The following is a 23,394-nucleotide window of genomic DNA, read 5'->3' on the forward strand; positions in this document are numbered from 1 at the left end:
ACCAGAATAAAGTTCTGACTCAAAACTCTATGCTTCAACATTATATTAACTTCAATTAGTAATAGAACTCAAAGAGAGTCTATGTTTACTGCCAGCTGTAACAGAAACAGTATCCTGCCTTCTTCAACAGCTGAGGGCTCAACAATGCAACACTTAAGTATCACACAACTAGAAATAACTAACTGAAACATCCCTCCACAGTCCTTGAAAAAGCATCAACGGCCTTTCTGTTCTCGTCATAGGCCACAGTCAGAGGCTAGAAATGGAACCCTATCCTGCTATGGTCAGCAGTCTTTGAGGCCATGGGTCTTGTTAAAGCCAGTCATTGTACACAAGGGAGGGTGATTATCAGACTAAAAGGTGTTATTTAGCCTTGACAGAAGTTGAAAACCACCATGTGATTTTCACAACAATAAGGTATTAAAACTTTTTTCCAAACTAATTCTAATTTCATTTGATTTTGCTGTGTAAAAGTATGTGAATCTAGGTATTCCAATCAAATGCAAATTTATAAAAGACCAAAATCAACATACCCTCAAAAGGGTTTGGGGACATAAGTAGCGTATTAATACCAAATTGACTAAGAAGGTAACAATGGAATAGATAATCACATTTTCATATGAAATTCTTGATTTACAGAAAATAATCCCAGTAAAAACTAATATATAAACTGGGCATGGTGGCATGTGCCTGTAATCCTAGCCACCTGGGGGGCTGAAGCAGGAGGATCACAATTTAGAGGCCAGTTTCAACAACTTAGTAAGACACAGTCTCAAAATAAAAAATAAAAAGGGCTGAGGATGTAGATCAGTGGTAGAGTACCCCTGGGTTCAATACCCAGTATAAAAAAAAAAAAAGATATAACATATGCTGCTTACTTCTAGACAGGTGCCATTCTAAACACTTTGCATGCATGTATTAAATTTAGAAACAAATTCCTTTATTCACTTACTTTTATGTGTTGCTGAGGATCAACCCAGTGCCTCACACATATTAGGCGAGCACTCTACTACTGAGCTACAACTACAGCCACGTATTAACTCATGTAACCATTTAGCTCTTATAACAAATCTGTGAGATGTGAATTATGACCATTTGACAGAGAACTGAGGCACACAGAGTAGGTCCAGTAACTTACACAGGATATTGCTAGCCAAGAATTAGGCTGTTTTTGTTGTTGTTGTTGTTTGGGACTGGGGATTGAACTCAGGGATACCCGACCACTGAGCCACATCCCCAGCCCTATTTTGTATTTTATTTACAGACAGGGTCTCACTGAGTTGCTTAGTGTGCCTCGCTTTTTGCTGAGCCTGGCTTTGAACTCATGATCTTCCTGTCTCAGCCTCCCAAACTTCTGGGATTACAGGCATGTACCATAGTGCCTGGCTCAGGCTGGGATTTGAACCCAGGCTGCCTGACTCCATATCCGGCACTTACACTGTAAAGGTAAAATTTCTAAGCTGATTCCGAGCTGCAAAAGCTTGAGTTAAAGTGTAAAAGACTGGGCATTGTAAAGCTTCTAAATGGCAAGGCCTGGGCTAAAAAGTAAAGACTAGGTATTGTTAAAATTCTTCTGCTACCCCCGGAACCTGTAATCTCTGTAGCTGTTAGGACAATGCTGGAACTGCCCAGTAAATATCTCCATTGATTCCCTGGTTGTTTAATAGCTAAGGGCTCCAGGTAGCATGGCACGTAAGCATCTAGGCTCCAAAACCAATCAGTTTAAATGTGTACCCGGCTTAGGAGTGACCAATCACCCCCGCCCACCCTGTTCCCGCCAATGAATGTACTAATCCCGTCTCAGAGTTGTTGTTCAATTTTCCCGCGCCTCATGATGATTTGTTCTGATGTATGCAAAGCCCCCCACCCTCTCCAAAAAGTGTACTTAAGCTCTGCTTGACCTCTGCTCTGGGCTGCTCTCCCTTCTTGAGTGAGCACAGAGCCCCAGCGCGCTGGAACGGATCCCCAATAAATCCCCCTCTGCAATTGCATGAAGTAAGTCTCTTGTGTGGTCTCTCCCTCCGACGATCCGCCGGACCCCTTTACAACACCATATCATGCTGTGCTTCCAACAGCACCAATGGCTAGGAACCAATCCTTCAACTAGAGTCTTGGAGGACATTCAAGATCCAAATTACACCAGGTCTTATAATGTTGCTCCTATTATCTCTGGTAACACCTCTCCCATTGGTGAATTATAGAAGACAACCTACAGTCAAGGGTTTACTTCACCTTAGTTCCTTCACACAGTCCTTTCAAAAACTCTGGCCCACACTATTCTTTCTCTTTTCTAAACCCCCATATTGAGGAAACAATGAGCCTGTAAATGAATGGGGCATTTAGTTCAATTGTTTTACATAGGAAATTCTTTTCTCTAGTAAAGCAATAATCATACAACATAACTGCCCAATTTGAATTTATCCTTAAGATAGTGCTGATAATGACTGCAACTAGCATTTACTGAAACCCAGGTGCCTTATATAACATATAATCCTTGTAACAATCCTAAAAGTCAGGCAATATGTAAATTAAGATTTATAAAACCTATTTATGAGCTAGGTGCAGTAGCACATGCCTATAATCCCAGCAACTGGAGAGACTGAGACAGAAGAATGGTAAATGAGGCCAGTCTTTAGAATTTAGTAAGATCCTGTCTCAAAATAAAAAACAAAAAGGGCTGGGGGTGGAGGTGTAGCTCAGTGGTAAGAGCAATCCTGGGTTCCACCCCCAGTACAGGGGGGGAAAAAACTATCATCAGATGTTTTGAGTTAAAATATAAATCAAAGATGGCCATTAACCAAGTGCAGGCCCATCTGTAATCCAAGTGGCTTGAGAGGCTGAGTCAGGAGAATTTTGAGTTTAAAGTCAGCCTTAGCAATGATGAGGCACCAAGCAACTCAGTGAGACCCTGGAGGTATGGCTCAGTGGTTGACTACCCCTGAGTGCAATCCTTGCAAAAACCCCACACCTTGCAAAAAAAAAAAAAAAAAAGACAGATATTAAGAGTGTGAATTTAAAAAAAGTATGAATCATAGATTTCACAAGGCTTATTCTATGCTATTGATACACATACCCAACTGCTTGATTGCATTGACTTGATTCCATCCTATAAATATTTAACTAAAATTCTCAGCAAGTACCTACCTTCAAAATCCTAATAAAACTATTAAATGCTGACTTTATAGTAACAGACAAACTAAATTCATCAGGATTCTACTGTACTAAAAGTTCTATTTTTCTGGAACTTTAAAGAAAGCAGATATAAATGTTACCTTCCCTCTAACTACACTGCTATATATAAAGTACACACCCAACAGGAGACAAGACAAAGCCTGTGCTCCAGTCACAATGAAGCCAAACGTTAGCAAGAACCAACAGGTCTGCATTTCCTTGACTAAGTTCACACTGTTTTCACAAACAAGTCCTCTTTTTTTTCCTGCCCAGAGGCAGGAAAAATAGGAGAGTGCACACACACACCCTTCTCAACTTTCAGACCTCAACTACTCAATGGCTTTAGGGCAATTCAGTCTACAGTTCATAACCGAGAGATTTTCTTAAAAGCAATAACCCACTTCGCAATAAGCAACAAACAGGATTTTATTAACAGAAAAAAAATTAAGCTATCAAGTGTCTGTCACAAACAATTGGTCTAATCCTACTGCAACTAAGTTAAAACTCTGATCAAATAAAGAAACACTACTAATTACTAACATAGTCATTTTCTAAATTATTTCAAACAGAGATGCTACTTCATCATTCTGATAAACACATTTTCTGATTTTAATTGTGTAGTCTTACAAAGACTTCTAAATTTTATGTATGTTCCTTTACACAAAAGAACAACGAAGGTGTACCTAATAAAATTCCCTACAAAGTTAACCAATTGGTTTTCTAATTTTAAAACTTCAGTACCCAAAGCAAGAAAACAAAAAAACAAACAAAACCCTAAATAGGAGTCAAAGAAAAAAAATAAAATAAAGCAAACATAAAATAGTGTTGTCTTAACAACAGTTTCTTAACAATGCACTCTAAGAATGCTGTTAACCTTTCTGACTTTGACAAAAAATGCCACAAAGCCCTGACATTTTTTTCAGTTTTTCTCCCAGCAACAACCCTATGTTGTGCAATTTATTCACTGGGAAGAACCTAATGTAGTCATAACAACATGACTTGTAAAAATGACAAATAGCAGCTTTTTGTGGATGATAAAATTCCCTGACCTGGACTATTTAATAATTTACTTGACTGATAAAAATACCAGTTTCAGTTCATCAACTGGCTTAAAAATTTCAAAGGCATTTAAATAATTTTAGCATTTAGCTGCTCTTATATGATGTAGGTTGGTTTAAACTAAAACCTTAAAAAATGAGAATAATAAATCATTATTTACTTGTAAAAAATTTTTTACCTTTTTCACATCCACTGATTAAGAAATTCCAAAAGTACAAAAGGATATAAAGTGAAAAAGAAAGTATCTCCTCCCTCGAGTTCCATTCCTAAAGGGTTAAACACTACTCATGGTTTCTATCTTTCCAGAAACCGTCTATACCCATGAGTATTTTTTTTATACTATACATAATGTTCTACACTGCTTCTTTCTTGCTTTAGAATACATTAAGACAATATTTTCTCATTTCCTTGAATATATGACCCAACCAAATATAGAAAATGAGTCTGGGAAGTCATTACAGTGGAATGAATCTCCAAAAATTAAGGAAAATATCATTATCATAAGTTTCTGCTAGAGATGAAAGTAGGAAAATATCAGAGGAAAGTAAGAAATCAAATTTTCATGATTATAGTTTTAGAAATCTAACAATTAAACTTTAAGTTACTATTAGGTTGGTCTCTGCGGAATTTGTTTTTTATAAATAGCAGCAATCAGGGAGGTGATGTGACACGGGATTATGAAAGGTACTAAATGTCAGGATGAGTTTAGATTTAATGTGATGAACAATGGATAATCATAAGACGAGATATGGGGGGGCAGTGTTTAAGCAGATTAATCTAGCACACATGAACAACTAGTTCAAAGTAAGGATGAGATCAGGGAAAGAAAGTTTAACTACTGTAAGCCAAAGGGATAATACCCAAATCATTTGTGATGAGAGGCAGGATGCTAATAGGAAAAAGAGGAAGGTAGACTACACTTTGAATAACTCAAAGAATGAAGAAATAAAGCTTAGTCAAATATTTGTAAGTGGATGCCTATGAGAATGCTATTGCCAATAACCTAAAAGGAAACAAACAGAGAAAACAGCATGATCATTTTTTCTTTTTTGGTACTGAGGATTGAACTCAGGGGCACTCCACCACTGAGCCACATCCCCACCTATTCTGTATTTTATTTAGACACAGGGTCTCACTGAGTTGATAGTGCCTCACCTGGTCATTGCTAAGGCACTGTCTCAGCCTCTTGAGCCACTTGGATTACAGGCATGCCGGCAGCATGATCATTTTGATTGCTAGAGAAAAGCACTGGACAGCATCCAACATCGTTCATGACAAAAGATCCAGAAAACTAGGGATTGAAGGGAATTTCCTAACATAATAAAGGGTCTTAAACAAACTAAACAAACAAACAAACAAAAACCCCAAACACAGGTGCTTAGCACAATGACACACACCTGAAATCCCAGCAATTCAGGAGGTAGAGGCAGGAGGATCCCAAGTTTGAGGCCAGCCTCAGCATCTCAGAAAGGCCCTAAGTAACTTAGCAAAATCTTATGTCAAAATAAAGGGTTGGGGATGTCAGTGGTAGAAACTCTCCAGGTTCAAGCCTCAGTATCAAAACAAACAACAAAAACCCACAGGTAACATTGTATTCAATAGTGAAAGACAAAGTTTTACCCTTGAAATCAGGGACAAGACAAAGATGCCCACTTTTACCATTACTATACCACATTTTACTGAAAGTTCTAGACAGAGAAATGGGCAAGAAAAAAATAATAATTAAGGTTACTAGAAGTAAGAATTAATAAATTAAGCAAAATTGCAGGATATAAAATGACATGCAAAAATTAAATGTTCTTCCTCTATACAGCAGCAATGTACAACCCAAAAGGAAATCAAGAAAATGATTTCATTTATAATAATATCATAAAATATCTAGGAATAAATTTAACCACAGAGGTGAAAGATTTGTGCAAACTACAAAGCATTGCTCAAAGAAGTTATATAAGACCTAAATAATTTAAAAAGATACCCATCTTCATGAACTGAAAGACTGTACTAGTGTTCTTCAAAGTAAAAAACCAACAGGGGATATGTGTGTATGCAGAAATAGAGTTAAAGAATTGGTTCACATGACTATTCATTCAAGCTGAAGAATTGGGAGACCAGTGGTGTTGTTCTAGCCCAAGTCTGAGGCTCAGAATCAGGAGAACTGAAAACGTAAATTTCAGTGGAAATCCAAAGGCCTGAGAAATAGGAAAGCTAAGAGATGTAAGTTCCAGGTTGAGTGTGAAGCTTGAAGAACAAGGAGAATTGATGGTGGAAGTTGAAGTACAAGGACAAAAGACTAAAGTCTCTGCTCCAGCAGTCAGGCAGGGAAAATGTCGTCATCGTCGTCATCATCATCATCATTCTACATCATCATCATCATCATCATCATCATTCTACCTCATCATCATCATCATCATCATCATCATTCTACCTCATCATCATCATCATCATCATCATCATCATCATTCTACCAGGGACTGAAACCAGGGGTGCTAACCACTGAGTCACATCCCCAGTCCCTTTTATTTATTTTGAGATAGGGTCTCGCTAAGTTGCTTCAGGCCTAAATTGCAGAGGCTGCGTTTGAACTTGTGATCCTCTTGCTGCCTCAACCTCCCTCAGCCTCCCAAGTCGCTGGGACTACAGGTGTGTGCCACCACCTAGTCTCAAAGTTTCCTCTTTTTTTTTAAATTTTATTTTTTTTTATTGGTTGTTCACAACATTACAAAGCTCTTGACATCATATTTCATACAAGAGATTGAAGTGGGTTATGAACTCCCAATTTTACCCCAAATGCAGATTGCAGAATCACGTCAGTTACACATCCACAATTTTACATAATGCCCTATTAGTAATTGTAGTATTCTGCTACCTTTCCTATCCCCTACTATCCCCCCTCCCCTTCCCTCACATCTTCTCTTTCTATCCCGTCTACTGTAATTCATTTCTCTCCTTGTTTATTTTCCCATTCCCCTCACAACCTCTTATATGTAATTTTGTATAGCAATGAGGGTCTCCCTTCAGTTCCATGCAATTTCCCTTTTCTCTCCCTTTCCCTCCCATCTCATGTCTGTTTAAAGTTAATCTTTTCTTCCTGCTCTTCCTCCCTACTCTGTTCATAGTTGCTCTCATTATATCAAAGAAGACATTAGGTATTTGTTTTTTAGGGATTGGCTAGCTTCACTAAGCATAATCTGCTCTAGTGCCATCCATTTCCCTGCAAATTCCATGATTTTGTCATTTTTAGTGCTGTGTAATATTCCATGGTGTATAAATGCCACATTTTTTTTTTATCCATTCATCTATTGAAGGGCATCTGGGTTGGTTCCACAAACTAGCTATTGTGAATTGTGCTGCTATGAACATCGATGTGGCAGTATCCCTGTAGCATGCTCTTTTAAGGTCTTCAGGGAATAGTCCGAGAAGGGCAATAGCAGGGTCAAATGGTGGTTCCATTCCCAGCTTTCCCAGGAATCTCCATACTGCTTTCCAAATTGGCCGCACCAATTTGCAGTCCCACCAGCAATGTACAAGTGTACCCTTTTCTCCACATCCTCGCCAGCACTTGTTGTTTGACTTCATAGTGGCTGCCAATCTTACTGGAGTGAGATGGTATCTTAGGGTGGTTTTGATTTGCATTTCTCTGACTGCTAGAGATGGTGAACAATTTTTCATGTACTTGTTGATTGATTGTATGTCCTCCTCTGAGAAGTGTCTGTTCAGGTCCTTGGCCCATTTGTTGATTGGGTTATTTGTTATCTTATTGTCTAATTTTTTGAGTTCTTTGTATACTCTGGATATTAGGGCTCTATCTGAAGTGTGAGGAGTAAAAATTTGTTCCCAGGATGTAGGCTCCCTATTTACCTCTCTTATTGTTTCTCTTGCTGAGAAAAAACTTTTTAGTTTAAGTAAGTCCCATTTGTTGATTCTTGTTATTAACTCTTGTGCTATGGGTTTCCTATTAAGGAATTTGAAGCCTGACCCCACAATATGTAGATCTGAGCCAACTTTTTCTTCTATCAGACGCAGAGTCTCTGATTTGATATCAAGCTCCTTGATCCATTTTGAGTTAACTTTTGTGCATGGCGAGAGAAAGGGATTCAGTTTCATTTTGTTGCATATGGATTTCCAGTTTTCCCAGCACCATTTGTTGAAGATGCTATCCTTCCTCCATTGCATGCTTTTAGCCCCTTTATCAAATATAAGATAGTTGTAACTTTGTGGATTAGTCTCTGTATCCTCTATTCTATACCATTGGTCCACCCGCCTGTTTTGGTACCAGTACCATGCTGTTTTTGTCACTATTGCTCTGTAATATAGTTTGAAATCTGGTATCGCTATACCGCCTGATTCATACTTCCTGCTTAGAATTCCTTTTGCTATTCGGGGTCTTTTATTTTTCCATATGAATTTCATGATTGCTTTATCTATTTCTATAAGAAATGCCATTGGGATTTTGATTGGCATTGCATTAAACCTATAGAGAACTTTTGGTAATATCGCCATTTTGATAATGTTAGTTCTGCCTATCCATGAACAGGGTATATTTTTCCATCGTCTAAGATATTCTTCTACTTCTCTCTTTAGGGTTCTGTAGTTTTCATTGTATAAATCTTTCACCTCTTTTGTTAGGTTGATTCCCAAGTATTTTAATTTTTTTGAGGATATTGTGAATGGAGTGTTTTTCCTCATTTCCGTTTCAGAAGTTTTGTCACTGATATATAGAAATGCCTTTGATTTATGTGTGTTAATTTTATATCCTGCCACTTTGCTGAATTCATTTATTAGTTCTAGTAGTTTCTTTGTAGACCCTTTTGGGTCTTCTAGGACAGGGATGCCCTCTCTAGAGACAGGGATGCCCTCTCTCTCACCACTTCTATTTAATTTAGTCCTTGAAATACTAGCCAGAGCAATTAGACAAAGTTTCCTCTTAATCAGAATTTCTGTGCTACTTAGGTCTTCAATCAATCGGATAGGGCCCACCCACATTAGAGAAAGCAATTTGCTTTATCCAGTCTACTGATTCAATCTCATTCTCATCCCAAAATACCCTCACATACACACCTAAAATAATACCTGGACAAATGTCTGGGAACCCCAAAGCCCAATAAAATTAGCACATAATATTAACCATCAGAACAACTTATTACCAAGATAGCAACACCACCAAAATGATCTACAAATTCAATGCAATTCTATCAAAATTCCAATGGCCTCTTGGAGAAATGGAAAAGGTGATCCTCAGATTCACACAGAATTCCAACAGACCCTGAAAGGCCAATACAATATTGAAAACAGAAAAGTCAGAGGACTCACACTTCCTAGTTTTGAAATTTTTCTAAAAAGCTACACTGATCATAATACTCTAGTATGGCATAAGAACGGACATACAGAAAAATGAAAGTTGAGAGTCCAGAAAGTTCATTTATCTATGGTCAACTGATTTTCAACAAGGGTATCAATATCATTTAATGGGAAAAACAGTCTCATCAACAAATGGTTCTGGGCAACTGAATATATCTATAAGCAAAAGAATGATACTGAACCCATGTCACATAAATAAACAGAAATTAACTCAAAATGGATCAATGACCTAAATTTAAGAGTTAAAAGTATAAAACTATGAAAGAAAACATAGAGGCAAATCTTCATAACCTTGGATTTGATAATGGATTCTTAATATGACACCAAAAGTATGAGCAATAAAAGGGGAAAACATACTGAATCTGGGTATAATATTGTAGTTCAGTGGGAGAGTACTTGCCCAGCACATGAAGCCCTGGTCCAATACCCAGTATTATACACACAAAAAAAATAGCAAATTAGACTTCATCAAAATTAAACACTTTTGTGCATTAGAGGACATTATTAAGAAAGCAAAATGAGCCAGGTTCCATAGCATATAGACTCAGCAGCACATGCCTGTAATCTCAAGAGGATCAGGAGACTGAGGCAGGAAGATCACAAGTTCAAAGCCAGCCTCAGTAATTTAACAAGGCCCTAATCAAGTTGGCGAGATACTGTCTCAAAATAAAAAATAAAAAGGGCTTGGGAAGCTGGATGTGGTGGCTCACGCTTATAATCCCAGCGGCTTAGGAGGCTGAGGAAGGAGGATCAGGAGTTCAAAGCCTCACCAACAGCGAGGCACTAAGTAACTCAGTGAGACCCTGCCTCTAAATAAAATACAAAAAAAGGCTTGGGAAGTGATTAAGCACCCCTCAGTTCAATCCCTAGTACCAATAAATCAATAAACAAATAAATAAATAGGGTGAATGCAGCTCAGGGTACAGTACTACTAGGTTCAAGACCCAGTGTGGGGCTGGGGATGTGGCTCAAGCGGTAGCGCGCTCGCCTGGCATGCGTGCGACCCGGGTTCAATCCTCGGCACCACATACCAACAAAGATGTTGTGTCCGCCGAGAACTAAAAAATAAAAATATTAAAAAAAAAAAAAAGACCCAGTGTGTGGGAATAGGTGGGGGTGTTGGGAGGGGAGGGGGAAAAATGGAATGAGCAAAAATTTGAAAAGACATTTTAAGAAGATAAACAGATGGACAATAAATTTGTGAAAAGATGTTAACAACATAAGTCATGTGAGAAATACAAATCAAAACCACAATGATTGGGGGGGCTGGGGTTGTGGCTCAGGGTAGAGCGCTTGCCTAATTTGTGTGAGGCCCTGGGTTTGATCCTCAGCACCATAAATAAATAAATAAAGGTATTGTGTCAACTACAACTAAAAAAATATTTATTAATTAAAAAAACAATGATTTACCATTTCACACTTACAAGGATGGCTATTATCAAACAAAAAAGGACAAAAACAGAAAACAGCAAAGTGTTTTTTGTTTTTTTGTTTGTTTTTGGTACTAGGGATTGAATCCAGGGGTGCTTTACCTCTGAGCTATATCTCAGTCCATTTTTATTTTGGCACAGAATCTCACTAAATTGCTTAGGAACTTCCTAATTTAGCGAGTCTGGCCTTAAACTTGCAATCCCTCAATCTCAGCCTCCTGAGTGACTGAGATTACATGTGTGTACCTATATGCCCAGCTAGTAAAGTTTGGTTAAGATATAGAGAAACTACAATCCTGTGCATTACTGGTGGGAATGTAAAATGGAGCAGCTGCTATGGAAAACAGCTTAGCAGTCTCCCAAAAAGTTAAACATAGAATGACCATATGTCTCAGGAATTCCACTTCTAGGTATGTATCCCAAAGAACTGAAAAAAGGTATTTAAATACTCATATACAAATATTCATAGCACTTGCTGGGTATAGTGGCATGCACCTGTAATCCCAACCAGTCAGGAAGCTGAGGCAGAAGGATTACAAATTCAAAGCCAGCATCAACAATTTAGGGAGGCCATAAGTAACTTAGTAAGACTTGCAATTTACATGGGTGTATATGTATGTGTATACATGTATACTTATATATATATTTATATATACATGCACATATACATGTTTGTGTGCATGTGAGTGCATGTATGTATGTGAACCTGAGGCACTTTACCCATTGCACTACATCCCCAGGATCACAAGTTTGAGGACAGCCTCAGCAACTTAGTGAGACCCTGTTTCAAAATATAAAAATAAAAGGGCTGGGGATGTAGCTCAGTAGTAAAGCATCCCTGAGTTCAATCTCCACCACCACACACAAAAAAAATTTTTGTAAAAAATATACACACGGGGCTGGGGCTATAGCTCAGCAGCAAAGCACTTGCCTAGCATGCGTGAGGCACTGGGTTTGATCCTCTGCACCACATAAAAAATAAACAAATAAAATAAAGGCATTCTGTCCACCTACAACTACAAAAAAAAAAAAATTTTTAAATACACACACAGGAAGTTTTTAGGAGAAAGAAAATAACAGATAAGAAGAATAAAACCAAAGTCCAAGATAAATACCAATTAAAAAGTGCTAAGGGCTGGGGTTGTGGGTCAGCAGTAGAGCACTCGCCTAGCATTCTGGGTTTGATCCTCAGCATCACATAAAAATAAATAAATAAAATAAAGGAATTGTGTCCAACTACAACTAAAAAATAAATATTTTTTTAAAAAGTGGTAATAAGGGATCATAAAAACAAAATAATAATTAAAACACCACCACAGAGCTGGGGATGTAGCTCAAGCGGTAGCCTGCTCGTCTGGCATGCATGCGGCCCATGTTCGATCCTCAGCACCACATACAAACAAAGATGTTGTGTCCCCTGAAAACTAAAAAATAAATATTAAAATTTAAAAAAAAAACTACCACACACAGATAAACAATTAAAGCATGAGAATGAGACTGGATATTCAACCAAGGGAGAATGGCATGAATTACTACTGCTACTGAAAGGCCACAGATGCACTGATTTGATCAGAAAGTGGTCAATCACTGGTTACTTTATTTTTTTGGTACTGGGGATTGAACTCAGGGTGCTCTACCACTGAGCTATACCCCCAGGCCTTTATTATTATTTTTCCAGCAATTTTGAGACACTCTTCCTAAATTGCCCAGGCTGGCTTTGAACTTATAATAATCCTTCTACCTCAGATTCCCAAGTAATAACGGGGTTTATAGGCATGCACCTGGATACCACTTTAATGACGGGTTACTTCTCCGAGATCTGTTTCATTCAAGAATAACTAATTCTTACTAAAGCCTACTTTGGCAAGACTCACCATTAGCCTAGGTGGATGCTGATTATGTAAAACCACTGATTTCCCTACTACTCAATCATATGCTACTGGATCAGCCTCTCTGCAGGCCTCTGGGCAATCAGCCTTCTCCTTGTTGAACTCCAGACTGATCCCCAAAGCCATTTGCAAGTGTTGTTGCCACCTCAATCTCTATGGTACTATAGGAACTAAACTAACCTGGCTTTGTCTCCCATCAGCTAAGACTTAATCCTGCACAGGTGTCTGTCTGTCTGTCTGTCTGTCTCTCTCTGGCAGTACTGGGAATTGAACCCAGGGTGCAAGCAGTCTAGTACTCAGCTATGCCCCTAATCCTTGGGTCTCTATTTTCCAAGTTTTCTACATAAAGTCTGAATTATACTGTCACTGGAAAAATGTTTTAAAAAAGAAACAGGTAAATTTTTCTTCTTGTGTTTTAGAATAGAATTATCGTATTCATTGTCTCACTTTCAGGTTTTGAACATGTTATCAAGAATAATGGATTTTATGTGTTTGTGGTCTGAGAGATGAATTATTGAAATAAATACTACAAATGCATCAATTATCCTCCTGTACTGATGTATAAATTCCTTTCATTGGCTGTACCCAAGGGGGAAAAAAAAAAGGAAAAGAAATGAAAGACACAGTTTGGAAACTGAGTTCCAAAGGTAAACCAAAAAAAAAAAAAAAAAAAAGAAGTGAACAAAACAACAGGTGGAGAGGGCAACAGAGAATTTTGTTGTTTCAGGATTGAGGACATGTGTGCACAACAAAATGGGAATTAATCCCATTCATAGCTTTTTCAAAATTTAATGCGCAAATGAATCATGCAGGAATCTTGTCAAAAGACAGAATCTAATCAATAGATCCAGAGTGAAGGTCCAAGCAATGGTGTGCCAATCTCAGCGTGTGCTTATTTCCCTGGCCATTAATATTCTCACCCTGGTGGTCTCAAACAATCAACACGAGGTCACTAAACACAGAACTGGGAAGAGACATACACAATCTGCTTGAAAAGCAGTACAAGCTGGCTCTAGCACATCCAACACAATCACCATTTCTGTCCTAAGTAATGCAGATGCCTCTGGTCCATTTAAGTAGCAAAGGAGTAGACAGTAAAGTTTCTGGTGGGTAGGCTAGAATAAAGGAGAATAATAAAGGATAAATCACATAAAAGAATAAACAGAGACATCTACATGAGGATTTCTCAAGCTCCGCACAATTTACATTTTGGGCCTGTTGTGGGGGCTATCCTATACATTCTAGGATGTTGAGCAGCATTCCTGACTTTTACCCACTAGATGCCAGTAGCCTCTTCCCATAGCAATTACAATCAAAATCACCTCCAAACATTGTCAAACACTCCTGGAGTGCAAAAATCTCACTCTACTACACATTACTAATCTAGGTTTATTTCTAAGAAATGATAGAATAAGAAGGGAAATATAATTCTTCCACTAAAATTAGAGACAATCAATGAGATGCTGGGGGCAAGGCATTTGAACAAAACATGAAACTACTTAGACATCAGGGAGCTCAGTCAAACATAGGAAAGAAAATTATGTTTAGAAAGAGTGCAAGGGAAAAGCCAAGCCTGGTGGCGTATGCCTGTAATCCCAGCCACTCAGGAGGGGAGAATCACAAGTTCAAGGCCAACCAAACAACTAGAAGTGAGGACCTCAGCAATTCGGAGAAACCCTGTCTCACAATAAAAAAACAAAAAGGGCTGGGGATGTGGCTCAGTGGTTGAGTGCCCCTGGGTTCAATCCCCAGTGCCAAAAGAAAAAGAAAAGAAAGAGTGCAAGTGAAAGATTAGGAGTTTAAAACATTAGGAGGAAATCCACAGAGAAGACATTAAGAGATTAATGGGAAGGTTCTGGCCTAGGGCAATGGCTCCATCAACTAAGAGACAGAACCAGAGATATCTCAGACTCTTGGACTCAATTGCCTGGGTTCGATCTGGCTGTACAATTTCTAGGCAAGGACTCAACCAATTGAGCTGTTTCCCCAACCCCCTGGCTGTACAATTTCTGAGCTGGGTCACCTTAGATATTTTAAAAAGTATAAGCCTTCTCATAGAATTTCCATAAATATTAGTTACAGTGGCAGACATCTGTAATCCTAGCAGCTCAGGAGGCTGAGGCAGGAGGATCGTTAGTTCAAAGCCAGCCTCAGCAAAATCGAGGCACTAAGCAACTCAATGTGACCCTGTCTCAAAATAAAAAACAAAATAGGGGGCTGGAGATGTGGCTCAATGGTTGAGTGCCCCTCAGTTCAATCCCCAGCACCACCAAAAAAATAAAATAATTTCTATAAATATTGAGACAAAAATTTATTAAGTTCTAAGCACAGGGTCTAGCACACAATAAATCTCAATTACTGGTACTAACTATTACAGGTATCAGCATCATTATTTTTCTTGGAAGGCACTTGCTTCCACTTTGCTATTGGTTTAAATTTATTTAATGAAACAAAACACATAGAAAGACCTTGCCTGGATGGGCTGGAGCTGTAGCTCAGTGGTAGAGCACTTGCCTAGCATATGTGAGGCACTGGGTTCAATTCTCAGCACTGCACATAAATACATAAATAAATAAATGTCCATTGACATATTTTTAAAAGAAGAAAGAAAGAGTGCCTGGTAAGAGCCTATCTGTCAACATGTCTTATAAATACTGTTGTTACTGAGTGAACAATAACTGTAGCTGAGTATGAGAATTGTGAAGCCAACCAATCATTGACCTACTGATGTTCCAAAAGCCACAATTAGTGAGACAATGTAAAAGGAAATGAAAACTTAATAAATGAAGAGAAAGCATAAAAGGACATTACATTCACTAAAATTAACACATTTTAAAAGGGCTTGAGCTATCCTAAAGAATGTGTAATGTCAGCCTGCTAGACACCCTACAACTCAAAAGGCTGAGGCAGGAAGATAGATTCAAGTTCAAGGCAAGCCTTGGCAACTCGGCAATACCCTATCTCAAAATAAAAAGGACTGATGATGTAGCCCAGCGGTGGAGTCCCCTGGGTTCAATCCCCAGTACCATCCCTGCCCCCCACAAAAAGTGTGATGTCAACCCTTAGTACTGCTGCCAAGGATGAGAGGTTTATAAGAACCAAACTGGGGGTAGGGGTGTCTCAGTTATAGAGCGCTTGCCTAGCCCATGTGAGACACTGGGTTCAATCCTCAGGACCACATAAAAATAAATAAGATAAAGGTACTGTGTCCATTTACAACTAAAAGAATTAAAAATAAATAAATAAAAAGGAACCAAACTGATTTCAAGTTGTTTACACTACAAGTTGTTTACACTGTAACAAGTAAACTTTCCTGCTGGTTTTTATGTACATCAACAACTAATTAATATATAGGAATCTGTCAATAAGTAACCTTTTAGAAATAATCAGTCTATAATCTGGGGATTTAGTAATATCACAAAGTGGCCACTCTGAGATTTCAGTACACACTGAGAGTGTATTTCAAGAGAATTACATTTTTCTCTCACTAAAATTCTTGGGGGGGGGGGGCTATAAAGGGTTTTGTCTTCTTAACTGACCAATAAGGGAAGGGAAGGATTGTAGGTTTTAAATAGCCTTTCAGTGTCAGGGGAGGATAGCTCTTCTCAACTATAACAATTAAATATCTTTTAACAGAAAGGTAGAATGCCTCAGAATTCAAAATAAAAGAATCTATTCTAGAAGAAATTATTAAAATCTTCCAAGATGTAAAAAGGTAAAAGTTCCTTCAATCTAAACTGCTAACTTCAAGAATTCACATTAGGAAAAAAAAGGGCGCGGGGTGGCAGCGGCGGGGTGGGGGGTGGGGGGGGGAGACGACATTATCAAGCATTCCAAGCTTATCATCTGTCAGTATTGGGCGAATCACTGGGAAGAACAGTAAATGTCATCACTCTGCAGGCCGCCAAAGATCAGGACGCTGCAGCCAGTAGCCACCACAGTGCCAAGCCTTCCCAAAATAACTATGACTTATATACAAATGCTCATCAAACACCCCACATACAAACTCTCAAATGGTGAGTGCTGAAACAGGGGTCACTTCTCAAACTATGGCAAAGATAAATGAAGATGTCACTGATTAACAGGCACATGACATGGTCTTACATGACAGTCCCAACAAATTTAAATATGACTTGCTCTCCCTTAAAATAGTCTATTATCTAAATCAATATAACTGTCTAGAAACCAACATTTTCCCACCTGTTTTTAAGTCACTGTCCTAAAAAACAAATAGAACTGATCTCTGAAACCAAACAAGAGAAAAATCCTGGTTGAAATTCCAAAGGCACTGAGCATCTAACAATAATATTTCCATTAGAAATCAGCACATAAAACACCATTCACATACTTTCACTTTGGAGCCCAGGACCTGGAGATATCTTTTTCTACATAAGTTTTAAAAAGTGTGTGCATGTTATATACTCCAAGTTTTCTGAGTGCATCAGAAGAATAAAAAGGCACAAAAGGTTTCTCCTTCAGCACTTTATGACACCTCTGTATTACATTTTAGAAAACTTCTCACTTCCAAACTTGTATTTGAATATTTGCATAGATTTCCCATTCTGTCTTGAACCATAAGTGTAGTACTGAGGGGTGAGGAGGTGGTTAAGTTATAACATTCCAAAGTAACATTAGAAGATATTCTTAAATTCCCCACTTCCCAAGTTTCCTCATAGCCTTTTGATTTTCTCTCAAATCACTGTTCTTTTACTCTCACCATCTTATCCCAGAAATCCTTGTACTGATTTCAAACTTAGATATGAAGTAGGTAGAGCAAAATCAGTATAACTTCTGTTCCATCACCCTATTCCTCCACCCTCCTTCAAAATCTAGAAATGAATGCAATAATTAGGGAGGCTGCTCTGTTTCAAAAAAAGAAAAGGAGAGGGAATTCAGAAAGAAAAGCGAGCTGGAAAGGAGGAAGGTAGTGTGTTAGGACCCCTAGTTTTCTACACTTCGTTGAACCTCGGCTTTAAGCGAGATAACTTCGGTCTTCTTTACACTCTTTAAAACAACACTGCCATAAAACTGACTTGAGTAAAAACAAAAACAACCCATGCCGCCCCTTTCAGAAGTTCTCACTCCTGATCGGGGCCCAGGAGCACTCTCCTTAGTGACCCTGATGCATACAACCCCACGTGCAGCCCTTTATATTAGGGTTTCCAAAATAACCTAATTACCTTCACCATCATCAGCTCGCTCACAGACCCAAAAATGAAGTCCTCAACCCGAGTCTCGCAAGGACCGCAACCTAGCCCAAAGGCCAGTCCCGACGCAGCCTGCGGACCCCTGCCCGCCCGCGTGGCGCACCCCGCTGCCCCCAGCCCCGCACCCTGCAGGCCTCGCCTGCCCCGTCGGGCCTCCAGCGCGCCAGCGCCCGGCGACGCTGGCGTCCCGTCCCACGCTCCCCTCTCGGGCCACGGGGCGGCCCCCAGGCTCCCACGCGCGTCGCTGGCCCACCGATCCGAGGCCGTCCGCCGCTCCGGCCGCATCGTCCTGTTGCAGCTCCGCAGTCATGGTTGAGGCACCCTTCCGCGGGTCACCGGGATCCCACCGCCACCGCTGCCAGTGCAGGAGCACAGAAAGCCCCGCCCGCGCCCAGCGCCCGGCGCCCTGCGGGGTCCAGGTCCCGCCCCCGCCCGCAGCGCGCGCCGGAGGCCCAACCCACACGCCCCGCCCCCGGCCTGCGCGCGCACCCAAGGCGCGGCCGAGGCCAGAGTCTCGGCGCGTTCTCACGCACGCCGGGTTCTGACCCCGCGCCGGCCACGTGATCCAGGCCCCGCCCTCATGATAACGGTCGGCAAACGCCTCAGGGGCTTAGGGTCTGCGGGGGGGGGGGGGGGGGGGGGGGGCGTGGGAGAGGAGTGGTTTGGGGCTTTTAGGACCCTGCGTTCCGATGTCACGTTCTCTTCCCTCTGCGGGGAGAACCTACTCATTTCTCAGACTGAGCTTTGGCTCCAGCCTCCCCTCAGAAGAGTTACTGTGGGCTGTTGCCCAGGAACACATTAAAGAGGCTCTCCCACAAGGCCTTGTAGCTATTTCCCAGTCCACTGTACAAAAAAACTTGTTCACGGTCTTTAAGAGAAAGAGAGGTGGAGGCGGAGCGCGGTGCTTTGTCTAAAACCAACAGCCTCATTCACGGATGCCCAGCATGGTTTCCTTAACCCTGACCTGACCATGGTGAGCAAGAATTGTCAAGTGTCCCATTTCAGATCTTCAGGCATTCAAACTGAAATTTTGTTGCATTTTGAGCCAGGTATTTATCCTGTTGGTTCAAAAGCTCAGATGCCTTAGTTGAATTGTAGATTCAACAACTTGGGGGAGATCGCAACTATTAAACCATCTTCCACATTTTCACAAAAGTCTGATGGTTGCCACACTTACTGTCTCCACATCTGTGTGGAGGCTGGGTTTGAAAGAGCCACTGTTAACAGTGCTGCTTATACCATTGCTTTAGGCTGGTCCTGAAGTGGCACTTTCAGTGCAAATTGTATTTGAATAGTAGTGAAGCCAGAATGAACACAAGCAGTATTGATAGGTAAATCAGGTCAGGTCAGATCAGATCAAGGAGGCAAATTCCGGCCTGGGAAGATGGAGCAAGATTAAAATGTTAATGCCTTCTGAGCCCTTCCTCCACCCTTATGCAGAAAACCTGCCCCAGGGGCAACCTGTTGCTAGGGTAACCTGTCCCAGGGATTGTCCCTCTCCACAGGGAGTTAACAAAAGTTGTTAATGCACAGTGGGCCCTCTTCCTGCTTGGCGCCTCCAGCCCATCTGCTTCTCACCTTTTGGCGGCGATTCCACCTGAGCATCTCCTGGCCTAGTCTGTACACAGGAAGGAGAGACAGTGGAAGGGGAAGAGACCCTGCGAACAAAAGAAGCCTAAAACAAAACAAAAAAAGCAGAACACCCTCACTTTCTAGGATACCAGCTATGGCCTCCTTCTCCCTCTTGGGAGAAGTCTATGTTACCTCCTTCTAAATAAACCCTGCTTTATATGCTTGCCTCCGTGCTTCTCTAGTGTTATACTTCAATGTGTGAGGAAGCAGGACTCATCACAGATAACCAACCAGTGGAATTGGTAGCCTTTCCTGTGTTTCTGGCATTGTTGTCCCTGTGCTTATGATGTTCTACCTGTAAACCTACAGTCTGCATATGAGCACAGCTTGTGGCTTAAGGAAATGGATAACAGGTCAGCTATAGCCTCATTACTCCTAGGAATGTGGACTGGGACTGCTGGCTACTCCCATCACCAGGAGATACAGGGATCACCTGTCCCTAGCAAATAAATAGCAAATTAACATTGATATTCGTGATGCTACCTTAGAATCTTCCATGATTGACAGTCATCCTATGGTCATGCATAATGGTGGTAGAACTTTTCACGCATGGCTTTGTCCAATTCCTCCCACTCTGTGAGTAATAAAAACCATGTTCATGGCCTGGACCTGGCTATCACTGAAGAACAAGTAGATTTCTGAGTCCAGTTTATTTGCAGCATTATGTATTTCTACACTCTTTGGAACAACCCTTATTGATTTTTGTACTTGCATTTTTGGATTGCTTATTTAATGTGTGTATATTGTGTCAACAATTCCTAGGCATAGCCAGGCTCAGTGGTGCAAGCCTGTAATCCCAGCAGTTTGGGAAGCAGAGGCAGGAAGATTGCGAGTTCAAAGCCAGCCTCAGCAAAAGTGAGGTGCTAAGCAACTCAGTGAGACCTTGTCTCTAAATAAAATACAAAATAGGGCTGGGGATGTGGCTCCGTGGTTTAGTGCCTGTCATGACTAGTTATCTAGCAGCGTTGCTGCCACCATCGTTCTCCTCTCTGGGGGTTTTCTTGTCTCCTGGAGGGTGGATTTTGGAAATTTCTTATTGCTTGCCCTCTAGTCTGGTTGTCCCTTCCCTGCAGGTTTCTGTTTCTCTGATTTCTCCACTGTGGGTTGGGTTGTGAACCCGAGCCTAGTGAGGTCCAGGGCTGAGTGGTGTTTTTTGGAAAACTTTCATTGTCACCTTGTATTCTATAGCCCTTTTGTGGCCTATTATTAAATTGTGGCCTAGTATTAGTAAATGAGATCCTGTTCGGTAGCCTCCACTGTCCTTGAGGTTTCCTAGTTATCAGGAAGGTAGATTTAGGCATTTTTGATATTCTGAGTTTCTAATTGTAATAAAGGTTAATTGTTTACATCCCTGTCCCTGTAGCTCTCTAGCTTGTTTAAAATATTCTAGTCTCAATTATGAACTGACAGCCTGAAAGCACCGCTGTTAATGTGAGTCTAAGTTCTTGAGGAGTGCCATTAATTATTATCCTTTTAATTGCCACAGTCATAGGGCATCTGAGTGGGGTGGTGCAACTGCCATATGTCCTAAATATAATGCCTATTTTTCTTCAGAGTTGGATAGCTTCCTTTACTATCCTCAAATTGGACTGTGTTTCGAAAGACTATAAATCTACTTGTGAGAAGGCCATCCTCCAAGCGGCCCCCACCCACTCAAAAAGCCAGCGGTTTCTATTAGGACCTGCAAATCATCCTGTATTACTGGATGTTCTAAAATGCCCATTAAATTCTGCATTTCTTCCCCAGATAATGTAATAGAATTGGCTCCCCTATTCCATAATTTTGCTAAAACATCTCCATCTTTATTTTCTCTCTCAAAATCTTGCCTATACTGTTGGATTTCACTCCAGTTGAGGGCGCACACTTCAGTCGAGCTTTGTACTCTATTCCCCAGTGATAGAGAGCTGGCTTTGTCTTCAATATTCCGGAAAAACGGATTATTTCTGTTTCCGGCTGTAGCCTTTCTTAGTAGTCACTTCCCATTCAATCTATCTTCATCAACATCATTTATGACCTTACAACAGGATTTCAGGAATTTCCTTTTTCGCCGCTTGCACTAAAACGGGTTCCCGGGCAGTCATTGGTATGGTAAATGTAGTCCCCCTCTGATATTTTGGCATCTTTTCCTGCACTAATTTCTCGCACGTTCTTCAATCCGATTAGGATTTCAATTCCTTTTTTCCTTCGCTTCTTAAATTTTTTCAATAAACCTGGTACCTTTAAACATTTAAACATGTTTTTTCTTTTTTTAGATTATCAAATCTAAAATAAATTTATTGATTGTCTTGTTCATATGCCAACGAATCCTTCCCCATTTATCTATATTTTGTCTCTGCGTCTCTATTCTTCATTCTACTAAATTATATAGTCTTTTACACACCCATCTACTCATCACCCTCGGGGCATCCTCGCTCACAGTCGGCTTTGGTCTCTTGATCTTAGCAGGTTCCCCTCAGCGATTGACTGCCCAGATGTGGCTTCAACCGGTTTTGCCACACTTGCCCCTTTGGCTCTGCTGGCCTTTGGTTAGTTTGTCCCAGTCCAGCTCCTCCTACCCGATTTTAGGACTTTGCAGCCCGTGCCTTTGCAGGAATGTCCCACTTGTGGAATTCCCCCAAAGGCTGGATTATAATCTGTCGTCTGTTACTACCTGCCCAGCTCTTGTGATCTTTACAAAGACAAAATATTCTTAAAATCCTCCTAACTATGCCAACTGTCAGGATCAGTTAGTAACTGACTCAGGCTGGGGTGTAATTAGATACAATCAAATCTACTTTATTGATGCTCATCACACTTCAGACACACATCCTAATTCTAAATCCTGACTGAGTATATATACCCAAGGGTCCTAGGTGCTCACCTGTGGGTACTTTCAGAAAAGTCTTTTTTTTTTTTTTTGGGGGGGGGGGGGGCTGGGGATTTAACTCAGGAGCGTTTGACCACTAAGCCACATCCCTAGCCCTATTTTGTATTTTATTTAGAGTATAGGGTTCACTGAGTTGCTTAGCACCTTTTGTTGAAGCTGTCTTTGAATTTGCCATCCTCCTGCCTCAGCCTCCCTCCGCTGGGATTACAGGCATGCGCCATAGAACCCAGCCCAGAAAAGTCTTTTTGTCGGTTAAAAAATAAATGGATTTCTGACCTTCCTGAAGTGTGTACTATAGTACACACTCATTAACTTTACTGAAAGTTATTTCAATTCTCAAAGAATTGAGATAACTTTCAGTAAAGTTAATGAGTTCATTTTAGAAGTATTTGATTTGGTAATCAAAATAGTCTCTTGTTTCTCTAAAACATGTATAGAAATGCTAAAAGCTCTTAAATCATGAATTATGATTTGTGAAAACCTTCAGTTTTGGTGATCTGATTTTCTTTTTATAAGACTGCAAAAATGGGGTTGGGATTGTGGCTCAGTGATAGAGTGCTCTCCTAACACAATGAGGCTCTGAGTTTGATCATCAACACCACATAAAAATAAATAAATAAAATAAAGTCATTGTGTCCATCTACAACTAAAGAAAAATATTTTTTAAAAAACTGCAAAAATGATGCTAGGTGTGGTGATGCAAACCTGTAAACCCAGAGAGAGACTCAGGAGACTGAGGCAAGAGGATTGCAAGTTGAAAGCCAGCCTCAGCAACTTGGTGA

General features: G+C 40.3%; 1 protein-coding gene across 5 annotated transcripts in view; it reads right to left on the bottom strand.

Annotated features, from left to right (window-relative positions):
- Positions 1-18,520, bottom strand: part of Usp28 (ubiquitin specific peptidase 28) — a 69,443-nt gene extending 50,923 nt beyond the window's left edge. For all 5 annotated transcript variants that reach the window (XM_026392616.2, XM_026392612.2, XM_026392615.2 and 2 more), the window contains exon 1: positions 18,368-18,520. In XM_026392616.2, coding sequence (XP_026248401.1) covers positions 18,368-18,424 — 57 coding nt within the window. In that variant the 5' untranslated portion in view covers positions 18,425-18,520. The remainder of the gene's footprint in view (positions 1-18,367) is intronic.
- Positions 18,521-23,394: the final 4,874 nt, after the last annotated feature.

The sequence above is a fragment of the Urocitellus parryii genome, chromosome 4 (assembly GCF_045843805.1).
Source record: "Urocitellus parryii isolate mUroPar1 chromosome 4, mUroPar1.hap1, whole genome shotgun sequence".
Classification (NCBI taxonomy): Eukaryota; Metazoa; Chordata; class Mammalia; order Rodentia; family Sciuridae; genus Urocitellus; species Urocitellus parryii.